Raw genomic sequence first — 27958 nt, 5'->3', positions numbered from 1 at the left:
ATCTGCTCCAACAAGATCTTAATCCATGGACCACTGACCCTACCTTGTCTTCTAGTAGCGAATCGGGTACCAAGCTAACTTCACACTTGATCATCCAGGTCCCCAAAAAACAAACCCTTCGAGTCAGTAAAGTTATCTCAAAGCATATTATCATCTAGGGTGGCAATTTTATACCCCACCTAGAACCTACCCACCCACATTGTTTCTCCACAATTACTTTCACAAAGAATTATTTTTGTGATATTTTCATCTCATTAGTTTTTGTTCTATTTTGCTTGCCATGTTGTTTTTTTCTTCCTTTGGTTCGGCACTAAAGCACTCCAACTTTAATTTCAATGTATTTACAACACTTAAGTTTGTTTTATGAACTAATTAGCTATTTGTGTATGAGCATTTATTCTCAATGTGATGAGGATGGTTCATTTGTTACAGAGTCTGAGCTGTGGCGCAGTCAATTAGAGCAGCAGGTGAAAGTGCTGAAAGAGGAACTGGTGAGGAACAAGTACCAACTGCTGGACCAGCTGGATGCAAACCATGTAGAGTACTTGCATACTCACAACCAATTTCGAAGGCACCTGTGCATGTCCCACACATAAGCATCTCCCACACATAAACATGTCCCACACATAGGCATCTCCCACACATAGGCATCTCCCACACATAAATAAGAATGTGAGACAAAAGAGACAGCCCTTATCAAAATTTAAAAAAAATACATTCACAAATTAAATGATACACAAAGTTATAATTTCTCATGGATAGACCACAACATTGATTATATGATAACATTAATCAATATTAATGTAAATTTGGCTAGAAGACTAGAAAATACTTATCTTGAACAAACTACGTATTTCCACATGTAGGCCCTATTCATTAAAGAGTTTAATAAATTAATGTTCAGGAACATTTTGTGCATTCTCTTCTAAGTCTAGATCTAAAGACCTATTATAAGAATATTATAAAGTCTATTAGATGGTAATGCGATCAGCATGTTGGACTGTTGTTCAGTCATCTCAATGGTCCCATGTTCAAACCCTGCCTGCTGCCATCCTCCTGCGATAGGTTAGGACTAGAAAGTAGATTATCTTCAAATGTGATGAAACATCTGATGAAACATCCAAAACATGTAAATTATTTTAAAAACAAACAATATAATCAGAAAATTTTTTTTTTATTTTTAACACAAAGATAAGACTCCCATATTGGTAAATAAGAGAAAGTTGAAATGTTCATTAATAATAATTAACACCCAGAAACCCTCTGCATTATGTTTTGTTTTTATCTTTCACAATGCTTGAGCATGAAGTTTTATCAAGTTGGCATGAAATCAGGATCAAGCTTAGGGAGAGTTCACTGTCCTCACTTTTTGACATGTGTCTAGAAAATTTGAAATGAAGTTAACTTTGCATGGCTTGCATTCAGCTGAAACAGTTTGTTGGTTTTATTTAAGTTTGTCATAAGATGTTAAATTACATTGATTTAAAGTGTTATCAATATTAAGTTGTTGTTTTTTTGTACAAGGCTTAGACAGATTCTTTTGCAGTCACTTTGCATGACTTAATGCATAACTTATAAAAATGAGTTAATGTTTTAATGATTGGTTCCATTATTTGAGAATTGTTTGCATCTACTGTATACAAGCAAACACATTGTCTTGTTTCATTTCTTTGGCTTAGCACTCCTGTTACTTGTTATAACCAAATCAGATTTTTTTTTTTTTTTACTGCCTACTAATTTCCAGAAATGTGCATGGATGAATGGCCAAGAGTTCAAATTATTTATTGATTGATCATGTGTGCTGGTTCAGTCACAAATGTATTGGCCTGTCACATGTGCTGGTTCAGTCACAAATGTATTGGCCTGTCACATGTGCTGGTTCAGTCACAAATGTATTGGCCTGTCACATGTGCTGGTTCAGTCACAAATGTATTGGCCTGTCACATGTGTGCTGGTTCAGTCACAAATGTATTGGCCTGTCACATGTGCTGGTTCAGTCACAAATGTATTGGCCTGTCACATGTGTTGATCAGTCACAAATGTATTGGCCTGTCACATGTGTGCTGGTTCAGTCACAAGTGTATTGGCCTGTCACATGTGTGCTGGTTCAGTCACAAATGTATTGGCCTGTCACATGTGTGCTGGTTCAGTCACAAATGTATTGGCCTGTCACATGTGCTGGTTCAGTCACAAATGTATTGGCCTGTCACATGTGTGCTGGTTCAGTCACAAATGTATTGGCCTGTCACATGTGTGCTGGTTCAGTCACAAATGTATTGGCCTGTCACATGTGCTGGTTCAGTCACAAATGTATTGGCCTGTCACATGTGCTGGTTCAGTCACAAATGTATTGGCCTGTCACATGTGTGCTGGTTCAGTCACAAATGTATTGGCCTGTCACATGTGCTGGTTCAGTCACAAATGTATTGGCCTGTCACATGTGTGCTGGTTCAGTCACAAATGTATTGGCCTGTCACATGTGTTGATCAGTCACAAATTAATTGGCCAGTCACATGTGTTGATCAGTCACAAATTAATTGGCCTGTCACATGTGCTGGTTCAGTCACAAATGTATTGGCCTGTCACATGTGTTGATCAGTCACAAATTAATTGGCCAGTCACATGTGTTGATCAGTCACAAATTAATTGGCCTGTCACATGTGTTGATCAGTCACAAATTAATTGGCCTGTCACATGTGTGCTGGTTCAGTCACAAATTAATTGGCCAGTCACATGTGCTGATCAGTCACAAATGTATTGGCCAGTCACATGTGTGCTGGTTCAGTCACAAATGTATTGGCCAGTCACATGTGTTGATCAGTCACAAATTAATTGGCCTGTCACATGTGTGCTGGTTCAGTCACAAATTAATTGGCCAGTCACATGTGCTGGTTCAGTCACAAATGTATTGGCCTGTCACATGTGTGCTGGTTCAGTCACAAATGTATTGGCCAGTCACATGTGTTGATCAGTCACAAATGTATTGGCCTGTCACATGTGTTGATCAGTCACAAATGTATTGGCCTGTCACATGTGTTGATCAGTCACAAATGTATTGGCCAGTCACATGTGTTGATCAGTCACAAATGTATTGGCCTGTCACATGTGTTGATCAGTCACAAATTAATTGGCCAGTCACATGTGTTGATCAGTCACAAATGTATTGGCCTGTCACATGTGCTGGTTCAGTCACAAGTGTATTGGCCTGTCACATGTGTGCTGGTTCAGTCACAAATGTATTGGCCTGTCACATGTGTGCTGGTTCAGTCACAAGTGTATTGGCCTGTCACATGTGTGCTGGTTCAGTCACAAGTGTATTGGCCTGTCACATGTGTGCTGGTTCAGTCACAAGTGTATTGGCCTGTTACATGTGTGCTGGTTCAGTCACAAATGTATTGGCCTGTCACATGTGCTGGTTCAGTCACAAATGTATTGGCCTGTCACATGTGCTGGTTCAGTCACAAATGTATTGGCCTGTCACATGTGCTGGTTCAGTCACAAATGTATTGGCCTGTCACATGTGCTGGTTCAGTCACAAATGTATTGGCCTGTCACATGTGCTGGTTCAGTCACAAATGTATTGGCCTGTCACATGTGCTGGCTAGTGTGTGCACACATTGCATGGCATGACTTTTGCTAACAGAGCATGCAGGCATCTTACTGACCACATGAGCTTGTCATCACTGACCACATGAGCTTGTCATTCCCAGGCTGATGCTCAGGGTGTGCTCTGTGACCTTAGAGTACTCAGGGAGAGTTGGAACTACGAAGCCCTGTCTTTAAGTGAGAAAATTAGGTCAGAGAAACGGTCCATGGCCAATCAACTGTTCAGAGTGGTACAACAGGTTGGCACACATCTGCAGGCTTTTTAAACAGACAGTTTCAAAATTAAATATTTTATGAAACTAAATTAGTTAATTTGAAACATGTCATGTTTCTTTTGTCTCTCTTCTAGAAAAACATTTTGACTCAGTCTTTGAGAGAGACCAAGGATGAGCAAGAGAAACTTTTGGAGCAGACTGGAGCTTGCATTGAAGAGCTCACTAAAAGAAATCAACATATTTCTTTAGGTTTGTACTGATCTTCATCTGCACTTTGTGAATAAAATTTATAGATTATAAATAAGGACCTGTTACTTGATTCTCTTTCTCCATTGCAATTATGTTTTATTATATTTATGATTATTAAAACAATACAAAATTAAGAAAGTTTTCTAGCTAAAATTTAAAAAAATGGCTCCAAAATGATGTCGGAGTTAGGAACTATTTGAAAAATAAAATTGAGTTAGGTTTTAATTAGAGTGTAAAATGTCATAACTTGTATCAGAAATTTTCAAATCAATTTTTGTTATTGAGAAAACCTTAACAATATTTTGTTCATTCCAATTTGTTTTAGAATATCTACCAGGTCTATATTCTAATCAAGTGTAGAATTTTGTCATATCTATAGTTTTTTTTTTCCACAATTTCAAATGTAGTTTTTATTTATTTTTTGTCCCCATATGAGCGATCATCATAAATATTTTGAAAATAAGCTAAAAATTCTTTTTCTTATAGAATTTGGGAATTTATTTTTATTTAATTTCTTTATTTTTTGTAACATATTGAATAATTAACATGACAGCTGTAATATTTATTACTTTGATAAACTTGTAACTTTTTTTTTTTTTTTTGTCAGATATCTTTGACAAGATAGAGAAAGAAAACTTAACTCTCAAAGCAGAGATACTGAAGTATGAGGAGCAGATAACTCTGTTGGAAAAGAAAGCTGCTGTCTTTGCCTCAGAAAATCAGTCCTTGGTGCAGAAAGTTGACAATCTGAAGTCGCTACTGAGGGAACACAGAGGTGACTTGATTTCATTTGTACAATTAAGCCACACATTCAGAGTGAGCAAACTAGCTTGTTGGCTACACTGGGGAAACTTATAATTTTTCAAAGTCTTAATAAAAAATAATTTAAATTGACTAGAGGACTAGTAAATACTTACCTTGAACAGACTCTATGTCTTCATGTATTTCCACTTGTAGGTCCTATTCATTGTAGAGTTTAATAAATAAAAGTTCAGGAACATTTTGCACATCATCTTCTAAGTCTAGTTGTAAATGCCTATGATTAGAATATCATCAAGTCTGGTACATGGCTCCCTGGTCATGCAGTTTGCAGACTGTCATTTGGTCATTTAAGTCTAGTTCTAAAGGCCTTAGCATTAGGGTATCATCAAGTCTAATAGATGGCTGCCTGGTCATGCGGTTTGCAGGCTGTCATTTGGTTGTCTGGATGGTCCCAGTTCGTACCCTGTCCACTGCCATCCCCTGTCCTTCTGTGAGAGATTTGGAATAGGAAGTAGATTACCTTCAACTCTGAAGGTAAATGTAAAACAAAAAAAAATAAAAAATTCAAGAAACCAGGATTTTTTTTCCCAGAGGGGAATGGGGCAGGGTAAATATGTTCCTTTTTTTTTATCTAACATTTATTAGTTGTTTAGAGCAAAATAATCCCTCATGAGATTCACAAATGGCTAATGTCTTTTTTTTAAGTATTTTTTTTTTAAATGTTTTTCTTGTTACAGATCAATTAGAAATACTTCTATAACATGATCATATTTTAAAATGTTACAACAGAAAATGCTCTTCTAGTCCTCAGATTGAGATAAAAACAAAATCCATAGCTTCATCTCTCTGTTGGTCTCAATAAATCAATAGTCAAATACTCCAAACAAACTTATGAAACAGATGTTGGAGTTGAATAATTTGTTATAAATAGAAGCTTAGGTCAGTCAAGAGGCACAACAGTTTAACATTCATGAAAACATTTCTTGTATAGAAGTTGTGTGAATTAGTTTGGGAGGGGGGGGGATATTGAAAGGTTCTTAAGTTTTTGTTGACTTTGGGATCCTATTTTGTCTTTTGTTAATATATATCAAATTAAAGGACTACTCATGTGTTCAGATCAGTGTTAAATAAACATTGTATGTTCTACAGAAGTTGTCAGATGAAATATTGCATTCTTCCTTAATCTACAGATTTACAGATAGTCCCATATTATTAAAAGCATAAATATAAATTTGATGTGACTATCTTTGAGTCTCATTTTGATAGAAGATAACATTTATAACAAATCTTGACTCTGTCTAGTGTCAGAAGATCATGAAGATAGTGAGGACACTCTAGACATGAAGTCCAGCTCTCCTAGCAGGTCAGTTGCTCATTTGTGCATTGTTTCTATGTTAGGACAATTCAACTTCAATTCCACTCTCATAGTTATTTATTTAAAATTCTTCACAGCTTTCATTCCATGTTTTTTAGTTTTCTCCATCAGAGTTCTTATCTAATAGAGTTTGGCAGACATTTCTCATAGACTTTTGTTTTTATTTAATTAAACCTTTTTTCATAATTCTCCAGCAGTGAGCACAAGAGCTCAGCACTTCATGTTAAAACAGAGGACATTGACAGGGAGATTGCTCAGTTGAGGGCTGAGTTAAACAGTCGTTCTGATGAGTTGGCCAATGTTGAGATGGAGAGAACAGATTGGCAGATGGAAAAAGATGCTCTGGAAGACATCATCACTGAGCTCCGACAAAAGTCTCAAAACTTGGAGCAAGAAGTTCAGTCACTAAAGGTAGACAACTAAGAATTGTAATGAAATGAACTTTTTGTAAAATTGTTGTTTTTTTTTCTTATTCGCTGTAAAGTGAACTAAAAATAAAATCTGATCTAAAAGTTTGTATATTGTCATAGTCACTAATAGAATACAAGCGTTCTTTTGATATTGTTACAAAATGATAGAATGATATAATAGTGTTTGAAAGGCTGTTTTAGTAAGTTAATGGATATTCTTTATCAAAACTTACAAACACAGAGTAGAAGTAGCAAAAACAATAGAACAATATTTCTTTTTCTATTTCAGTCTGGTTCAAATGGGATAAGTTCAGACTCTGATGGTAAGTTAAGATAAATTTGTGTTTAAATAGGCCGATCAAAAAAATAAATAATTTAAACTCTCTTTTACAAGCCATAGTTTTTCCTGTTGTGTTAAATCAGTATCTTGTTTCACTCCAGAAGTACAAGATAAAGTTCAAGCTCTTGAGGCTGAGATTTCCTCCCTACAGCTAGAGAACACTGAGCTGAAGAATGCTCTGGAAGAGTTGGATGAGCAGCATGCAGAGGCTGTGGAGCAGCTCATTCAGAAGAGAAACCAGCTGGCCTCCCAGTTGTCAGAGAAAAACATGGAAATAACTCATCAGCAGGAGACCATAGAGATGCTAAATAAGACAGTTGTAGAACTTCAAGAAAGTTTGCGAGGCTCAGATCAGACCAATGCTTCCAGCCTTAAGGACGAGTCTATCTGGAAAGAAAAGTGTCAGAAATATGAATCTGACTTGCAAGAGCTGAGCAGAAAGTTGTTTGAAGCCACCAAGTCTGATGCTACAGTAGAGAAAGAGATGGCAGACCTGCGACAGAAACTCCATAAAGGTGGGCAAGTCATCAATGATCTTCACATGGATAAGCAGGAACTAAAGGAAGAGCTGGAGCGGGCCCAGAGTGAGACTGCCTCCAAAGTTTCCAAGATAAAAGAAATGAGAGAAGAGCTTAAGATTCTTTCAGGCCAGAAAAAACAGTTAGAGGCGGAGCTTCAAGGCATGCAAGGGAGGCTATCTGAAGCTGAACAGGAAGTGGAAAAGTGGCAACAGATGAATGAAAATCAGCAAATTGAAAAGATGAATATTGATGTGAAATTGAAGGAATGTACAGAGCTCCAATCCAAGCTGGCAACTTTAGAAGAACAAAAAAATCTTTTCAGCTTTAACTTTGAACAGCTTTTGTCTAACCAGCTTGAAGAGAATGTGAAGGAGAGTCCCTTGAAAGATTCAGCTTTTCAGAAAATTCTAGAGAAGGAAGCCAGTGTCAGAAGACAGATTGAGTCTGATGGTAAATTGATTAATGATTTAAGACAGCAGGTACAAAAATTGTACAATGATAAGCAGACATTAAAACAACAACTACACGAGACTCAGGCTAACACTTCTGAAGAAATGAGACACTTGCAAAAAGAACTTGAAGCTAGTCAAAAAATTGTTTCAGATATGCAGCAGAGACTTGACCAGGAGTCTGGTGATAAGCAGTCTTTGTTACAGTCCTTACTTGAAGCCAATCATAAACTTGAGGAGCTAGTCAAGACAAATGAAATTCTGACCTCTGAGGTTTCCAGTTTAAAGGCAGAGAAATCAAACTTGTCCAGGCAGCTTGCAGGCCAAATTGAAACACTGAAGTCTAATCATGATTCAGAATCTCTTCTTGAAGAGAACAAAAAATTACTAGAGGTTCAAGGAGAGATAACTCTGAAGCTAGAGAAATTGGAAGCAGAAGTGAAAGACACATCTTCCCTAAAATCATTGCTGTCTGTAAAATGTCAAGAATTAGAAGACCTTGAGCATAAATTTGTGTCTGCTCAAACAGAAGTAGCTACTCTTATGGAACAGATGATTCAGTTACAAGCCTTGTGTGATCAGAAGGACCAAGAGGTGATAGAATTAAAATCTAACTTGGTCACACTGGAAACAGAGTCACCTTTAGGAAAAGTCAATTCTCATAATGAACAATCTGACATGGAACTTAATGTGCAGGGATCAAACAATTTAAATAGACAAGCTGACAGTCAGTTTGAAAATGTTGAAATTTCAAAACTTACAGCAGAATTAGAGAAATTAAAAACTCAGCAAGATTTTCACAATGGCAATCAGTTGGAAAAGGAGCTTTTAGCATGCAGAGAAACAATCTCTAGACTTCAGTATGAACTGCAAGCAGCACAGGAAACTATACAGTGTCAAGAAGCTGGCATTGCAGATTTAAATGAAAAGTCAGATGAGCACCGTAGAGCCCTGGAAAAGTCAGTTCTTGACCTGACCAGACACAAGAGTACACTAGCTGTACTGAGGCAGACTTCAGTAGATAAGGAGACACTTTTAAATGAGACTGAAGCCAAGTTGAATTTTCTGATTACTATTCTCACATCTGAACAGCTAGAGATGTTGACAACTTTTACTCAGTCTGGTAGACCAGCACTAGAATATAAGGAGATTAAAGCCTTAGAGTACACCACTTTGTCCAGCTCAGACGAGTTGTCGTCGTCTTCCTCAACCAGCCTACAATCAGTAGTACAAATTGATCAGAAGGTCAACTCTGATAAAACATATTCCTCTTCCAATGAGTATATTGTTGAAGAGAATGTAGAAGGCTCTGATCAGGACAGATATTTTGAGCTGGAAGCAGAAATTGAGAGACTGTGTGCAGAACTTAAAGAGAAGGACCTGACTTTGACTGAACTTCAGAAGAGCAACGCAGCCTTCTTAGCCCTCTTTGAAAAAGGTGGAGGAGATAAGAACATCTCAAATCAGTTTGAAGCTCACAAGCTGGAAGCTGAGCTCAGAGATCTCAAGTCTGAACGGGAACAACTGATGGCTGTGGTCACAGAGAAGTCTAGGGAGGCTTCATCGCTCAAACTGGAGACACACAGATTAATGACGGCCCTTTCAGCAAGCCAGACTGCCCTCAGCAAGCTGCAGGATGACAACAGGGAGCTTCAGCAACAGAGCAGCTCACACTCTCTTGATGAAGAGGTGGACGACATGCGGAGGGAAGCATTGGCCAATATGGCCAGGCTTGTCCGTGACAAGGAAACAGAAGTAGAGGCATTAAAACAGAAGAATGAAACCCTCCTGGCAGTTCTGCAGTCTTCAAATGAAACCCAGGCAGCTAGTCACCTGGCACCATTGCTGAAAGATAGAGAGACATTTACTCAGCAAATAGCAACCCTTACTTCAGAGAGGGAGCAGCTCATAGCCTGCATCACACAAAAGCATGCTGAATCTGTGGCCTTCCATGCTGAAACACTACGACTGTCAGGACTTTTGGGTGAAATGCAAGCAGCATATGACAAAGTCAACAGTGAATACCAAGCTCTGATCCCAAAGTTTGATGACAAAGCCCAGGCCTTAGTTGCAGCTCAGAATGAGCTCATTCAGTGCAAGCAGAAGCTAGCCGCAATGGAAGTGCGACATGGGGAACTCATCCAGAGGTCAAATAGCGTAGACATTTCAAAGACAGACACGTCCAGTCTAGAGGCAGAACTTGAGACTCTGAAGCAAACAGAGTCGACCTTGAAGCTTGAGCTGTGCCAGCGTGATGAAAAAGTGCAATCCCTGAACCATCGCATCAGCACTCTGGAGGAGGAACTAGTCTCCAAAGAATCAGAGTGTGCACATTTAAGAAAGCAGCTGGAAAATGCTAAATTTCAATTGACTGGACTTTTGTCAGAAATAGCTGACTTGAAAACAGACAGAGAACAAACACAGAGAAAAAGTGTCTCACAGGTTAGTGGTTTGCAACTGCTAATTTTAGTCTAATGGTTTTCCCCACCTTTTAAAAAAAAAATTATAACCCTATTTTGTTAAATTAAAGACCCCCTAAACATTATTTTAAAATTAATAATTAACTGAAATCCTTCATGAAATTGAATTGTGGTCATAACCATGACTCTAAAAAGTGAAATATCTCAATATAATATTGTTTTATATTTTCCAAATGCATTTTTAGTCTCAGTATATTAAAATAACAGAAAAAATCTCACTTAACTGATGTCTAAAACTAAAGTGTTTTCATTTGACCTACAGTGAAGTTTGAATATATATAATCAAATATCATTAAGTACTTGCATAGTCTCAAGACACATTTAAACTAGAGTAAAAAAAAAGGTAACATTTTCTACACACAGGAAACTGAGTGCGCAGCTCTGCGTGAAGCCTGCAACAAACTCACCATGGAGGTGAAGGAGAAAGATGGCAGTATCACCGCCCTGAGGGACCAAGTAGCAACCTTGACCTCAGTCTTGCATGAGAGGCAGGGGGAGCAGGGTCACATCTCTAAGCTGATGAAGGAGAATCATGAGGTGGTGTCCTTGACCCAGCAGTTGCAACATGAGAGGGACCAACTGATCATGTTTGTGGAACAGAGAAAGCAAGAGTGTGAGAACCTGAGGTCAGAGGTCAGCACTAGTCTTCATTTTGAATATGCATATCACATTAATACTAGTGAAGTCCTCTTGTTAAGATGGATTAGTAAATATTTCTTTATTCTTACCTTGGAAAAAGTCCATCAGACAATTATCCCCATTACCCATTGGACCACTGAGAGGTGCGTGGACCCAGAGTTCTTCACCTCTCTGAAGGTTCCACTATGGCAGACCTAGCTGTTCACTCATTCTTGTGAAATTCTTAATTTGTAAATGTTTCTACATTTTATAACAATAATGAAAGAAATAAGAAAAAGGTCATCTCCACAAAGGGTGACTTCAAATACTATCAAATATTTGGCTCATACAAATCATGCACTATGTCATTTCTATCACAATATAAATGTTTGAAAGTTTCCTTTAGATGCTCACGCCTATCAATAATTTATTTTTATTAGGGAAGGAGTGTCTGGTTTAAGTATTTTTTATATTTTGATTCCCAGGTTTCTTATTACAAAGACAAAGAATGTAAAATATCAAGAGAAGTGGAGAGACTGAGACATCATTTAATAGAGGTGCAGTTATATTTTGTTCCTTTTGGGATATGCTGGGTTTTTTTCCCTTTTAACTACCTACAAGTAACATAATGATTACCTGTTTTCTACTCATGAATGCTGGTAATGAAAAAAAAACAAAAAAACTATTTCCTGTAGGTATATGATCTATTCTTTGTAAAGGCTTGAGAAGTACTGAGGTCAAAGTTAAGCTTTCCCTGTTCATCTACTTTGCATGTTAATTAGCTGTCCCTAATTGTTTTCTCTCATTTCATAGCCTCCCCTGGAAAGTTGAGTATATTGGGTTGTTAATATTATTGATCACAACTTAATGTCCTCTTGAGTTCTCTACTGGTGAGTTTAAGGAAGAGGCTGACCCTTGCCTTAATGTCATTCACTCAAACTTCACTTTTGTCTTCCTTACTTCCCCCTGCCTTGCACTGTGCCCCATAGGATGGTTTTCGGAAGCCTGCTTGGTCTTGGTTTACTAGTGTTCTATAGGGCCAGCACATGGCCAACTACCACATCAATTGATCAGATACAAACTTGAGCTACTTATTAAGTCCAAAGTAAACTTGTCGCCACTCAAATTTTAGCTCAGAAACTTTGGCTCAGCAAATAAAATAAATCTAATTAATTTAGGATTAAGTGTTGTTTGTTTTTTTAAGTGTTATATTTTGTATCTTTATCTCCTAGACTGTTTGTTTTTTAAGTGTTATATTTTGTATCTTTATCTCCTAGACTGTTTGTTTTTTAAGTGTTATATTTTATATCTTTATCTCCTAGACTGAAGAGGGATACACCAAGGAAGCATTAGAATCAGAGGAGAGGGAAAAAGATTTAAGGAACAAATTAGCCATGGCTGAGGAACAGGCCATGCAGTATCATTCCAGAATGGAGATGGCTAGGTATTTTTCTTTATTTGATAATGTTAATATTTTTTATTTCATTGCAGTCAAACTCAAAAATAGATCAACATCATGTTCTTTAAAAATAACTGAAAAACATTTCCCTGGAGAGAAGGAAACAGCTCATCTGTTTCTCTGGCAAACAGTTCAAAAACCTTAATGATTGACAAAAAAAGTTCCCCTTACAGACCTTGCAGATGGGCAGATGATGTAAAGGTCATCTGTTTCTCTGTCATGTGACCAGCACAACGACCAACCGTCTTTACTTTCCCCAACTAATGTCAGGTACTCATAAGAACTGGGTGGACTCAGAGTCGCCCAATGATCCCGAAATTAATGATCCCAGTCTTCAAACCCATGACCTGGTTGGGAAGCTGAGTGCTTTACCTCTCAGCCACCCCGCCACTCAATAAATGTCCAATAAGTATCAATGATTGATAGTGTCCAGTAAACCTCAATGATTGATAGTGTCCAGTAAACCTCAATGATTGATAGTGTCCAGTAAACCTCAATGATTGATAGTGTCCAGTAAACCTCAATGATTGATAGTGTCCAGTAAACCTCAATGATTGATAGTGTCCAGTAAACCTCAATGATTGATAGTGTCCAGTAAACCTCAATGATTGATAGTGTCCAGTAAACCTCAATGATTGATAGTGTCCAGTAAACCTCAATGATTGATAGTGTCCAGTAAACCTCAATGATTGATAGTGTCCAGTAAACCTCAGTGATTGATAGTGTCCAGTAAACCTCAGTGATTGATAGTGTCCAGTAAACCTCAGTGATTGATTGTGTCTGGTAAACCTAAATGATTGATAGTTTCTCTTATACCTTGAGCTATTTTGTGTCTTTATTAATTGCAGCCAAGAAAACCTCCGCCATCTTGAAGGTCTGCAGGTCCAATTACAACAAGTATGCACTCAGAGGGACTCAGCCTACATGCAATTGGCCAACCTGCAAGACCAATGCCAGCAGTATGCAACATCTCTCAGCAACCTTCAGCTAGTGCTGGAACACTTCCAGAAAGGTGATTGCACCAAATATTGAAATATACAACACACATTAGAATGAAATAAAACTAAGTAAAATTCTAATCCCAAGAAAAAGCTTTAAATTGTTGCAGGAATTTAAGAACAGCTAAATAGATTACATCTGCTATTCTACTTGAACCATACTGGTTATAAAATACACTATCTTTTTTCCTCTGCTAGAGAAAGAAGCAGCTATTGCTGCAGAGACAGATCACTTAGAAAGAGAATGTAAAACATTGAGACAAGAGTTAGAAGAGAAAAAGCGAGAACTTTCAGCCATCAAGGTGAGTCTTTAAAGATACAACTTGACCACTGAATCTGTCTCCATCTTGACCACTGAATCTGTCTCCATCTTGACCACTGAATCTGTCACCATCTTGACCAATGAGTGTCTCTCCATCTTGACCACATAAAGAGCCTTCAACTGTATCTTTTTTTTTTTATGTATTACTTTTATATCTACTGATTATCGAAATACTTTTATATCTGTTATCGTGAAACGGGGTTGACTTTGACCACTTTTCAACTTCTAACTTAATATTCACATATTTAAAATACACTTAAACTACTATAAAGTTCTTTTTCTACAGAGTGGATGTCTGTACTTTGATAAAATCAGTAAATAAAGTCAGAACATTATAGGGAAAATACTTTTTTAAGGGCTTCAATGACATTTTTTCATAAATGGAAAACTGGGCGTGACTGCCTTCAAATTGTATTTTCTAAATAAATCTTTTACAAGTAAATAGAACAAAAAAATTATCTTCTAAAATTATGAAATTTTAAAAAAAGAGGCATCACAAATTTGTTTAATACATGTTTTTTTTTCTTTTTTCTACTGACTTTTACTATCAATTCTATATCTACTGACTTCTACTATCAATTCTTTATCTACTGACTTCTACTATCAATTCTTTATCTACTGACCTCTACTATCAATTCTTTATCTACTGACCTCTACTATCAATTCTTTATCTACTGACCTCTACTATCAATTCTTTATCTACTGACTTCTACTATCAATTCTTTATCTACTGACTTTTACTATCAATTCTATATCTACTGATTTCTACTATCAATTCTTTATCTACAGACTTCTACTATCAATTCTTTATCTACTGACCTCTACTATCAATTCTTTATCTACTGACCTCTACTATCAATTCTTTATCTACTGACCTCTACTATCAATTCTTTATCTACTGACCTCTACTATCAATTCTTTATCTACTGACTTCTACTATCAATTCTATATCTACTGACTTCTACTATCAATTCTATATCTACTGACTTCTACTATCAATTCTTTATCTACTGACTTCTACTATCAATTCTATATCTACTGACTTCTACTATCAATTCTTTATCTACTGACTTCTACTATCAATTCTATATCTACTGATTTCTACTATCAATTCTTTATCTACTGACTTCTACTATCAATTCTTTATCTACTGACCTCTACTATCAATTCTTTATCTACTGACTTCTACTATCAATTCTTTATCTACTGACTTTTACTATCAATTCTATATCTACTGATTTCTACTATCAATTCTTTATCTACTGACTTCTAGTATCAATTCTTTATCTACTGACCTCTACTATCAATTCTTTATCTACTGACCTCTACTATCAATTCTTTATCTACTGACCTCTACTATCAATTTTTTATCTACTGACTTTTACTATCAATTCTATATCTACTGACCTCTACTATCAATTTTTTATCTACTGACTTCTACTATCAATTCTATATCTACTGACTTCTACTATCAATTCTATATCTACTGACTTCTACTATCAATTCTTTATCTACTGACCTCTACTATCAATTTTTTATCTACTGACTTCTACTATCAATTCTATATCTACTGACTTCTACTATCAATTCTTTATCTACTGACCTCTACTTTCAATTTTTTATCTACTGACCTCTACTATCAATTCTTTATCTACTGACCTCTACTTTCAATTCTTTATCTACTGACTTCTACTATCAATTCTTTATCTACTGACTTCTACTATCAATTCTTTATCTACTGACCTCTACTTTCAATTCTTTATCTACTGACTTCTACTATCAATTCTTTATCTACTGACTTCTACTATCAATTCTTTATCTACTGACCTCTACTTTCAATTTTTTATCTACTGACCTCTACTATCAATTCTTTATCTACTGACCTCTACTTTCAATTCTTTATCTACTGACTTGATATCTCCCACTTTGCTCTACACTAGGATGACCTCACTGAAGCTCTAGAAGGTCTGGAGGCAGCCAGCAGATTAAGTGAACAGTTGGACAGGAAAGAGGAGGCCATCACAGCACTCAAGGAGGAAGGTTTGTGTTTCTATACTTGAGCTCTATGTTATGGCATGTCTGCAGCTGTAGTCCTAGTAATAGCAGTTAGTTGTTGTAAAATGTTGCTGTAGTTGTTACCTAGAGGCTGTGAGGGAGATTACTTTTTTAACTAAATATATCTCCCCTTTTTTTGAACTGATAAATGTTTTTGTTTTCCAAATTACTCGAATAAATATATTTAAAAAAAAAAAAAAGTTTTATTAGGATGGTAGATTTTATGACAATGTCTGGTCGCCTGCTTGCAAAGAAACATTAGCTTGCTCACCTGCTCATATTTTTTTTTGCTTTTCATGTTAAAACGTTGGATTTTTGGTTCAGTTATGTTGTTGAAGTGTTGGTATCCTGCACTTAAACATTTGTGAATAATAAACTAATGTAACTGTTTTTATTATACAAAATTGCTCACTTACCTTTATTCCCTGTTTATACTTCAAAATGTATTTACATTATTTACTACAAACTATAATAATTGGCAGATTTGTTTTGGTTTATCTTTCAGTGTGTTTGTTTTCTTGTTGTACTTCTCGTTGTTTTGTTGCTTGCAATCATCTTGACCTGAAGCTCAACGCGCGCCTCATTATTTCAATATTTCATAGTTTGTTAATTAGCACAGATAAGATATATATATATCCTTTTAGTTATATTAGTATAAATTACCTCATGGATATTCTCTTCAAAGTCACTAAAATAATCAGTGTAGGCCCAAAATGAGAAAAGAAAGGGTGGGCGGCAGAAAAGTTCCTCACTCACACACAAACACATACACACTGACATTAAAAAAGAAATATGTGTGTGTAGTAACTTATGTCAACTCCCCTTGCCTATTCAAAGCCCATGAATTGGTTTAGTTAAGTAGTCCTCTTTTTTATTGAATGAAAGGAATAGATCTTCTTCATTAGTACTCTTGTAGGGTTCTGTTCTGTTCACCATTAGTTTACAAACTTCATTGAAGTATAGTTTGTACATGGTGATCAGAGTCATGATATAGTTGATAGGATCTAATCAAACTGCTGGTTTCAGTTGTTAAGGGAGAAAAGTTCCTAAGAAATTTCTATGTGCACATTCTGAGAGGTTTTATCAGTCTATACAGACTAAAGTTTCTGAATTTGAATTATGGCATTCTAGATGTTTTAACTTACTAAGAAGAATTTTTTTTTTCAATAAAAAATCCTTGTTTTTTAGTTTGGTTTTAGTTCTATTATGAATATGCAGCATTAGATGCTATTAGTCTATCACAATGTTCATGGTTATATTGCTTTTACTTGCATTGTCTAGAATGAATGAACTGTATGGTTTTATTCAAATTTGGCTTTCATTTTGTATTAAAATATTTTGATCTACTACAGTAAGTCAGTTAGTTTAGGGCTTCATTCTGCTGTTAACATTCAGTAATCTGATCTTTTTCATTTTGGCAGTGCATAGCTGAATTAATAGCATCATCTTGGTAAACCTTATGGTGTCAGTGTTTGGGTTGAAAAGTTTGAATGTTGCAGCTTTGGATGCAGCACCAATGTTGTTGATCTTCAAGCTTCAGTTGACTAATGTTTGCTGACTTTATCCTTCTATCAACAGTATGTGTATCTGTTAGTCTTAGGCATGAGGCTAGATGAAGTTTGAGGTCTTCTATCAACAGTATGTGTATCTGTTAGTCTTGGGCATGAGGCTAGATGAAGTTTGAGGTCTTCTATCAAAAGTATGTGTATCTGTTAGTCTTAGGCATGAGGCTAGATGAAGTTTGAGGTCTTCTATCAAAAGTATGTGTATCTGTTAGTCTTAGGCATGAGGCTAGATGAAGTTTGAGGTCTTCTATCAAAAGTATGTGTATCTGTTAGTCTTAGGCATGAGGCTAGATGAAGTTTGAGGTCTTCTATCAAAAGTATGTGTATCTGTTAGTCTTAGGCATGAGGCTAGATGAAGTTTGAGGTCTTCTATCAAAAGTATGTGTATCTGTTAGTCTTAGGCATGAGGCTAGATGAAGTTTGAGGTCTTCTATCAAAAGTATGTGTATCTGTTAGTCTTAGGCATGAGGCTAGATGAAGTTTGAGGTCTTCTATCAAAAGTATGTGTATCTGTTAGTCTTAGGCATGAGGCTAGATGAAGTTTGAGGTCTTTTGAAATTGTGCTATCACTTCTTCAGTCCTTTTTTTTTCTTGGCCTTCCTTTGCCTTGCCTCCTGCATTTTTTGGTTGGTGTCTGCTCAAAGGGCTAGTCCATTGGTTGGCTTTCTTACTAAGTAGCCACATCAGTTTTTACTTGGACAGTGTTAAGGCTACACCTGTCTAATATCAGCTGGTAATCCTGAGTTGATGGAAATCTCAGGAAACTGGTTGGTATTGAACAGAGGTCATGTCACACCAGCACTTACAAAACTCAAATTCTAGTTGTTTTTATTTGGTTCAGCTGGGTATTTTCTGTATAAATGTTTATTTACAGTAATACACATATTTTTCCAGGGTATTGTAATTGGGCAGTATGAATTTCTAGACTAGCCTCTCTCAATATGCAACTGCAGGTGGCTTCTGACTGAGAGATGCAAAGAAGATTTATTGTTCAGATGATGATAGCACCTCCATGACTCAAGAGAACTTGAATCTAGAACTTTTTTTTATATCTTGAGTTCACTTTAGTCTCCTGTCAAAACATTGATCATTATTCTTTGTTTCATTCTCTGTCAAAAATCGTTAATTGATCTTTCCAAATGTCTTGTTCTGTATCAATATCAGGGCTTGGGTTGGAAAACAAATTTTTTTGACATCTCCTGACACTGTCCTCTCTTTTTAGCTTCTTCCAGTAGCAGATCATCTTCCTGATATGTTTCTATCCAATCGCCAGATATTTCTTGTCTGCTGTTTCTTCTTTTATCCTTGTGTGAACTTCTAAGATGATCAAGATGCTGGGTTCTTGAGAGTGTAACCAGTTCTTTCATTGAGATTTTTTTTTTTCAATTCCTTTCAATCATTCACAGATTGCTCCACTAACAGAGATGCTTACTATTTAGGTTTAGGGCACTTCTCTTTTCTGTAGTTCAGCAATGTTCCCTTATTTAAGTTTTCTAATTTTTTTTTAAAGATTTAATTTAAAGAAATACCAGTTTAAGATAATAATAATAATGATAAAAGGGAAATAACCTCTATTCAATACATGTTCACTATATTAAATACTATTTCTACGGCTCCAGTACAAAAGAACTTGAATCTTGTTATATAAAAAAAACAGCCATCTTTACTCTCTGTTTACGGTGACCCAAAGTTTTATTATGCACTATTTGTACAGATAATGTCAGTGTTATTCTTGGTTTCTGCTTTATTTGAATGGTAGGTTAGCTCCCATGCTTCTTTTTTTCCCCTTTCACCATCATCAAGCCCCACCCCATTTTCCTTCAGTATGGTAGTAAAGGGGAGAGAATCAATACATTTATTTGACACTTGAACTTAGATCAATAACATGACAGTAGCCTTTTAGCCTCCTGAGGGAATACACTTTTTACCACAGTAACTAGGTGTGGTTAGTTTTATTAAGTCTTTCTCTCCTAACAGACAATACCAATGTTGGTTCCACCAGAATGTGGTAAATAATTACGGAGAGAAAGAGTTAAGTTGCAACTATTTTGAAGTGATGCTTTTAAAAGATGTACATTTAGAAGACAATTAAACATGTAATACTTTACAGTTCATTGTAATACAGTAATAAAGTTCAACTTTCTTATAATACAGTTTAACTTATTCTGCTCCAGTTCATTATCATTACATGACAGTTCAATCTTTTATTTTATAACAGTTAAAACTTTGCTACAGTACATATAAATCTCATTACATTAAATGCCATCCAGCAGTTCCAGGTTGAGCAGCATAGTATTAGACTTCTCACCAATGTTTAGATTTAGCTTGCTTATATCTAACATGAGTTTGATTTACCCATCTGTGTAGCCAACACTGAATATACAAAACTGCCAGTGTTAATAGGGCTAGTGAAGTTTGAATGTCATTTGTGTGTATCTGTCAAGATGACATAGAATACTAGATATCATATTACAAGCTAGATATGTTCTAAAAATAATTTCTAATTAAATATATATATGGTAAAGGCAGATGCCTATAGAGAAGAGATGATACAACTGATTATATCCAATATTATCATTCATGGTTTGTGTAATCCTTTAATGTAAGCCTTACTTTATAAGATAGTTATCATATTATAATGTAGAGTGTGTCCTATTAGTATAATCTTAGTGTGTAGATTTGATTTCCTTGCAATGTACACATTTACATGTTCAATGTGGTATTAAAAGTAGATCACATCCTGTATTAAAGTAGGTCACAGCCAATTATACAACATCTAATTATTAGTTACACCATCAATTTACCCCATGCTTCTCCTCACCACCTGGTTGTGGCTCGCCTTGTTTTGCACCGTTTTTTTTTTCTTTGTATTTGTTTGGTGTTGGCGTTTGCCTAATCTCAGCTGGTAATTCAGAGTGATTTTATAGAGTCTCAAGTTACCAGCCGAGGTTACACAAATACCCCTCACATACTGCATGCAATCTTTTATTTTGTCTTCTGGCATATCAAGAGCAGACGGATAAAAATATATTTTAAAAATTCACATTTAATTTACCTTTTTTTTTTATCATATTTGTTGTAACTATATTTATGAGAGTTTGTTTGTTGTTTTATTTACATAAATTTAAAGTTATTTTTATTTTATAGTTTAAAAAGAAAAAAATAGATATAATATGTTCTAGATGATTACTTAGTCATTATTATTTAAAGGAAGTATTTATTAACAAAAGCTTTTGTGATTTGTTTAAATTTTATTTGTTAACTTTAATTTGTATAACAATAAGTGTCTTGTTTTGTTGATGTAATGTAGTGATGGAAACAACAGCTTTAGACTTTATAGTGATCATCTTTTGAATTCTAAAGTAGTTGTAGGGTTGGTACATTGAATCGCTTATTTTTGTCTAGTTTTTAATCTCCTAACTCACAGTTTTTTTTTATTCAAGCTTAAATTTAAAAAAAAAATAGAATGGAAGCAAGTCATAGAGACAATGCAAAAAAATATGAAGAATAGTGAGAACAAAAAATTAAAAGAATAATTTTTTAAAAAAAACATTTTAATTAAAGAGAAAAAAAATCTTTAAAAAGAAAGCAGTATTGAAGAGTCAAAGAACTTTTAACAATTTTTATTATAGTTCATTATGAAGTTATGAGCTAATTATAGGTCATTATGAAGTTATGAGCTAATTTGAAGTGACAGTGCAAGTCAAGAAGATTTCAATGTTTTTCTGCCTTTATTACCCTCCCAGCCCACCCAATGCCGTTACTTCACACTCCTGACTTGCTTAGCTTCTACAGTTTTGTAGGGTTATTTTTAAATAGAAATAATTGCATGAAATTATTAATCTGCTGTTTATGTTCATTTAGAATAACTTTATGTATGAAGTAGATTTTTATTTCAAACTAAACTTATTTTATAATGATTTTTACTTATTTCATTGTTGGTATCTAAAGCTATGATACAATTGTGATAACCATTCTTTTCTACAACTATTTGTCTATACCATTAGTGACAAGTTAGTTAATGGAACTGGCATATATATATATTTTTTACATTCTATAGAACTGCAAGAGTTTTAAGCAAAAAAATGTTTAAATAATAATTTTCAATGTTAATCTTTTGTATGCTGCTAATTTTGATTAGCTGGTAGTAAAAGAATACAGACATTGTAATCTGTGGACTTTCTTCTGAACTTTGTCTTTAAACAATTGGTGATAGTTTCCTATTGTGATTATGAAGAATAGACAGAACTTTTGTCTAACTTTGTATAGTTCTATTTGGTATGGAGACAATTCTTAGTTGAATTTGGTCCTTGCCACATTTTTAGAACACTAGGAACTAAATGAGTGATGTTGTTGTTATGAGCCTAATTAGTGATGTTGATGTTGTTGTTGATGTTTGTGTCTAGATAAATACAAAGCAGGTCTTCCATATTTAATGACTGCCCAGAATAGATTTCTGATAGTTTCCTAGAGCTTGATTTGTGCAGAGCTCTGTGACCAATGCACAATTGATTGATCAGTCAAATACTACAGAATGTTACTTCTGAATGTACAGTAGTGGGTGATTACTTTTGAAGATAAGTCTCTTAGAGGAAGAAAGATTATGTCCAAGTTTAGGAAAAGGGGGATGTTTAAAGGAATTGGGTCAACACCAAGAGGATTCTACTCTGTTTTGTCTTTCCCCCTCTGTAAGTTAACCATGTCATTGACTCAACGAGTCATTTCTTAGAAAAGTAAGGAAATAAACCCTAGTCCTTCAGCTTCAGCAGCAGGGTTTTGTTCTAAAGAGCCACACTTCCTCCTAGATTTAGTCTTAGTGTGATTCAGTAAAAAAGTTGTATTTTTCTTAAATAAAATATGTTATACATTTTAAATAATACTGTGTACATATAGATAGATTTAGCTTTTTTTTTTTTATCATAATAAGATATGTTTAAAAGATTAGCTTAACATAATGGTTGATCTATTACATGGTTTGTTATAAAATCATTTTTTTTATTAACAAATAAAACAATATTTGAATTAGAAAATGATTACTTGGGTCGATATAGAAGTTATCAATACTTTTATCTCATTGTTTGCATGCTGTTCTAACTAATGCATTACTTTGTTCTGTTGTGCTAGACTCTGGGCTTTGAGTCTATTGGTTTGAGCCTTCATTACTTTTTGTTTGTCCTTTTGATTTAGTTTTTTTTTTCCTTCATACTTCTGTCCATGTGCTATTGATCTTTAGTTCAGTATTGATTTTGAACATAGATCAATAAGTATCCGTGCCTGGCCTGACACTCTGAGGGTGGGTGAGGGTAAAACTTAAATAAATTGTCCAGAGAGAAGTTGGATAAAAAAAAAACACAACGTTGATGCTATATAAACTACACATGATCAGGCTGCCCCAGCTATTGTGGTGGAAAATCAGGGGAGGATAATCAATAAGTAGAAAAGGGAAGGGGCCGGCAGGGGGATGAGACAGAAAAAGTTCTTTTTATTATTTTATGCATTATGGATAGAAACTGGCCAAGGGCAATTCTTAGAACAATAGCTTCTGCTACTAATTCTGTGTGTGCGTCTGCCTGCCTGTGTGTCAATCTTTTGTTTGTGAGTCATAAAAATAAAAGTGCTCTTTCTGGTCCATTTAGTTTTCTATTGGACTGCCTAAGGATGTGAACTCTTCATTCTGGATGTTTAAGATATGTTGGCTGTGTTCCGAGGCTACAATTTAATTTTAAATTCAGCATGTATGTTTTTTAATGTTGTTTTTTTTAAGCACCATATGGGTTTAACGTTTTTTCTCTTTCTACACTATGAATTTTGTTCACCTCAACTCTGGTGAGAGTCATGGATGTGGTTAAGGTCCAGCACTGGCATGTTTTAGGCTATGTCTGACTGTACCCCCTTCAGTTGTGTGTCCACCAGCATGTCACGCATGAGCACACAATGAAGCCTAAGGTCTGAGTATTACTTCAGGTACTGAGTGGACGGGCTGCGTTCAGTACCTAATGTGATATTCTTACTTTGCGCTCTCACATCTGCATGCTTTTTTTTTTTTGTTTTGGTTTCATTAGTTGTACTGTAGCGGCCATGACTTTCAAAGCAGCAGAAACCATTTTTATCCTAGAAAGCGGACCAGTGTAATGCAAATTTTAGCTATTAAGACTACAAGAAGAGAATAATCTTAACTGTTGACAAGAGTCACAATGTCAGTCTATAATTTAGAATCAGTCATGTACAAAATGTATACACATATTTCTAGCCTAGTCTATATTTTAAGTAGGAACTATGTTTTATTAGTTTTGTTATAATAATTTTAGCAAGGTTATAAATAGATTCATTTCCATTTAGTCAAGCTAGTCTCTTCACTGAAGTAGCTTAGACATGCTTGTATTTAATGTTATTGTCACCCTTGACTAGTATTATTTTATTTAGAGTTAAATGTTTGTAGTAAGCAAATGTATTTTATCAGCAAGATCAGTTAGCAGAACTATTGTTTCAGAAGTGTGTAAAATACTTTGAGTCTGAAACCATTTTTTGTAATGATTCTGTTGCAACTGATGCTCATGGAAGTGGTACATGATAAAGTGCACTGGTGAATGTGTTTTATACTTATAGACATGTTTGATGTGATTGTGTGTTCAGGGGAAAAAAAAGATAGATGTATTAAAAAATAGGTGTGTCTGCTCATATCAACAGCAAAAAAAAAAAAAAAAGTATACTCAGAATATTGTTTTAAAATTCTAACAAAAATTGTTCATATTGCAAGTTTTTAAAAAATGTATTTTTGAAAAGCTGTGAATTTTTCTCAAACTTACATTGTAGATTTTCACAAAATGAAACAAAATCTACAAAATTAACTACACATGTTTAATACACATACACATTTTCAATACATTCATTCTTTTGTCATGTTGCTTTGCAGTTGTGCTGAGAGAAAGAGCTTTAGAAGCAGCTGAAAATGAAATTCATAAGCTGACATCTACCAGTGAGGCCAAAGTTGACAAGTGAGTATAAGAACCACACAAAACACAAGAGTCTGGATAAATTGTTGGAATGCATGGAAAATAGCATTTTTTGTCAACTAAATTTTATTAGTGAAAATAAAAATGTGAATGTGTTCTAAGGATTATTCATGTCTGGATCTGAAGTCTAAGTGGGAAATGAAATTGTGCAGAATCTTAACATAGAAAACAAGAAACTCTTTTGTGATTAAAAAAAAAAAAACATGTTTTTATCAAGATTGGAAAAATAATGTTTCTTTAAGTATTTTTTTTTAAACATGTTTCAATTACTACTATTAGCTCACATTTTCTTCATAGTGTAGGATACTTCAACATATATCCAAAAGCTCAAGTCAAAAATTATATCATTTATTTTAAGCTAACATTTCACATATAGTAGTATGGCTGGGAAGCTAACATTTCACATATAGTAGTATGGCTGGGAAGCTAACATTTCACATATAGTAGTATGGCTGGGAAGCTAAGTTGATAGGGTGTCACACTAATAACTAATGGTTTTGTCACCATACAGGCTATAATTCTTTTTCTCTTAATTTTTAATACGAAATAAAATATGAATGTTTAGTTAACTAATTAAGTAGGAATTTTTTTTAGTTTATAATACTTGTTAACATCTTTTTTTTTTCTGAATTTGACTAATTAAAGATTTTGTCACATAGTCAGAAAACATTCTTTTTTTTTTATTTTTTAATAATTTTAAAACACCATAGGGTTGAAAAATTAATAACAAAAATGGTCCAGAGTAGGGTCTGAACCCCCAACATTCGCATTAGCTTGACACTCTTCTTATCTTATCTTATAAAAAAAAAGATGTTACTTCAAAAAAGAAGATGATTATGTCATATGCGTCATGCATTCAGTCATGCATATTAACCAACTTAGTTATCTTACCAAATAGACAAACAGAAATACACAGATCTATGAAGAAATCCAAATGAATAAAAAATAAAATGGTCAACGTTTTACTTCTTTCTAGATAATTAAAAAATTAATTTTAATTAATTTCATAGTTAACTATATGATCTTTCTGAAGAAATTTTAACAAAATATCAACCAGCACGAGCTTATGTGCGAAATTTTAACTCGATAGGATAATGAAAAATTGTCAAAAGTAATGTTTCAATTTTTTTTTTTGGGGGGGGGGGGGGTGAGACTGGTGAAAGTGTGAGTTAGTCGTAGGAATAGAAAAAGTAGCACATTTTATTATCTAGGAATGACTCTTGACTGAAGTTGTTTGTATCAAAGTAATACAAACGACTTGATAGCATAATTACTTGTTTGAAAATTTTAGTTCAAATTATTTTTAGTCTGAATTTTTCTAGTCACAATATGTTGAATTACTGAATTTTCTTATCTTTTTAAATTGAAATAAAAAGTAACTTGGTCTAACAACTAGAATCAAGATCAAAAAAATAGTTTAGAAATGTTTGGATGAGCTCTTCACTGTGAAGTAATGAATGGTGTGTCTATGTGCTTGTAACATACAGAAAAAGGCTGGGTATTGATTTTGGTTTTCTCCCTCTTGCAGAACTCTCATGCACAACATGGTCATGACATGGCTGACTTCCCCTGACAGCAACAGATCAGAAATTGTTAATTTAATAGGCCACGTGTTGTCTTTCTCTAATGAGGATTTTCAAAAGGTAACAAAAAAATGCAGTGTAGACCAATGATTGATAAATGTACATTTCATTGCTCCAGCATTCCTGTTTCTATCTTTTGACTTATTTGTATTTTATAATGACTATTATATTTTTATTTTTTGTTGAATAATTGACCTTGATATAATTAATATTGGAAGCAAATAATTAATGGGAACTTGTTCTGTTCTTTGAACATTTTAATATGATCTTATGACATTTGGTGAGTGCCATAGCTTTTTTTTCCCTCACATCAGATTGAAATGGCTCAGACAAAAAGAGGTTTGCTCTCTGGAATATTTAGCCGCACTCCAGTCAAAGAATGGACACCATCGAAACCTGCACCATCCAATCAGGTACTTTTGACTTTGTGATATCAAGAGATGAAAGATGTGATGGGGGGGGGGGGGGGGGGGTGTCGATAACTAGTTTGTTAGTCAAAGTAGAAATGCTTGTAATTATAAGCTACGCTGATGTTCACTTTTTTTTTTCTCTCAAATATTTCTAAGCTTAGATTGAATGAAACTCCCTGCGTATTTTTTTTTCTTCAATAATTCTTAGTTTAAATTGAACTACACTTCCTGTATATGTTTCAGTTATTTATGTTTACTTTGTCCTTACAGTCATTTTCTCAGCTGTTTGTCAAGTTCTTAGAGAAAGAATCATCACCGCCTTCAACCCCTGTACGTCTTCCTGCTGAAGCTATGGCAGCAGAGGCCCAGCAACGGCACAAAAGTCCATTTAACCCATTTACTGCGCCAAGGCATGTTACACATGACACTCAGAAGTCTTCATCACCATCGACACACTTGTTGATCTCCAACGATATGGGTCCAATGCCCTCTGCCCTATTCGCCCCAATCTCTAACACACATACCCTGTCTGAGAGTGCAATTCTTAAGGACGTTCTGGGCAAGAGGTGACCCTGGCATGTACATACTTGTTGATGTTTTTTGTCACTATAATGCATTGCAATATTTATTACATTTCGCCCATCAGAACAATAAATTATAGATAGTAGAGATGACTGTATATTGGTTCACACTGATGTATTTGATTTTGATTCAATAAAATGTTTACATCTGAAAGGGAAACATTTTAATTTCATTGCTGTAAAAATTTGTGTTGATTCGTGAACTTTGTCTTGAACTGTTAAAAAACTTATAAGTAACATAAGTTGTTTTCTTTAATAGGGAATAAAGTACATCTAATTTGGTACAAGCCTTTTTTTTTATATTTATAGTGACTCCATAACCCTAATGATATACAAGACTTTTACTTAAGGTTATGGTGACCCAACACCACCACCATAAATAACTTGGGAACCATGGTACCGGTATCTAATGACTTGTTTATAACCACTTCCACTTATAGTAAAAAAAAGTTCCCCTTTCAGACCTTGCAATCTATAAGGCAAATGATGTAATGGTCATCTGTTTCTGTGGCCCACAGTTAACAAGGGTGTCATGTGGCCAGCACAACGACCAACCGCCTTTACTTTTCCCCAACTAGTGTCAGGTACCCATTACATCTGGGTGGACTCAGAGGCGTCAAAGTACCTGAAATTAAAAATCCGTCTTCAGAATTCAAACCCAGTTCACCCAGTTTGGAAGCCAAGCGCTTTACTGCTCAGCCACCATGCCTCCAATTCCACATAAAACAATAATATTGAAACACATAAACATCATGAGCGTGAGACTGAACATTTTATTAACTCTGGACTCATATCTCTGAGACAAGAATTGGCAGCTACAAAGTAACACTTTTATTTACAAGACATGCCACAATATCACACAGTGACTGTAGGCATTAAGTTCAAAGGGCAGGTTACACCAACATCCAATCAACCCTTAATATGGAAGATGCAAAACAAAACAAAAA

At 35.0% G+C, this 27958-nt stretch overlaps 1 protein-coding gene across 3 annotated transcripts in view; it reads left to right on the top strand.

Moving 5' to 3' along the window:
* Positions 1-27165, top strand: part of LOC106063730 (thyroid receptor-interacting protein 11-like) — a 77854-nt gene extending 50689 nt beyond the window's left edge. Inside the window, exons 10-27 of one of the 3 annotated variants that reach the window (XM_056022184.1) lie at positions 433-536; positions 3711-3845; positions 3956-4070; positions 4678-4845; positions 6135-6195; positions 6405-6618; positions 6907-6940; positions 7059-10369; positions 10771-11040; positions 11511-11582; positions 12348-12469; positions 13333-13496; positions 13681-13784; positions 15745-15844; positions 24338-24419; positions 25966-26080; positions 26335-26433; positions 26701-27165. In XM_056022184.1, coding sequence (XP_055878159.1) covers positions 433-536; positions 3711-3845; positions 3956-4070; positions 4678-4845; positions 6135-6195; positions 6405-6618; positions 6907-6940; positions 7059-10369; positions 10771-11040; positions 11511-11582; positions 12348-12469; positions 13333-13496; positions 13681-13784; positions 15745-15844; positions 24338-24419; positions 25966-26080; positions 26335-26433; positions 26701-27000 — 5570 coding nt within the window. In that variant the 3' untranslated portion in view covers positions 27001-27165. Of the gene's footprint in view, positions 1-432; positions 537-3710; positions 3846-3955; positions 4071-4677; positions 4846-6134; positions 6196-6401; positions 6619-6906; positions 6941-7058; positions 10370-10770; positions 11041-11510; positions 11583-12347; positions 12470-13332; positions 13497-13680; positions 13785-15744; positions 15845-24337; positions 24420-25965; positions 26081-26334; positions 26434-26700 lie in introns of all 3 variants that reach the window. The other 2 variants (XM_013222178.2, XM_013222180.2) reach the window with 2 other exon arrangements.
* The last annotated feature ends 793 nt before the right edge of the window (positions 27166-27958 follow it).

Source organism: Biomphalaria glabrata, chromosome 3 (genome assembly GCF_947242115.1).
Source record: "Biomphalaria glabrata chromosome 3, xgBioGlab47.1, whole genome shotgun sequence".
NCBI lineage: Eukaryota > Metazoa > Mollusca > Gastropoda > Planorbidae > Biomphalaria > Biomphalaria glabrata.
Note: the sequence above shows the minus strand (reverse complement) of the source record. Positions and strands in the feature narration are given on the sequence as shown.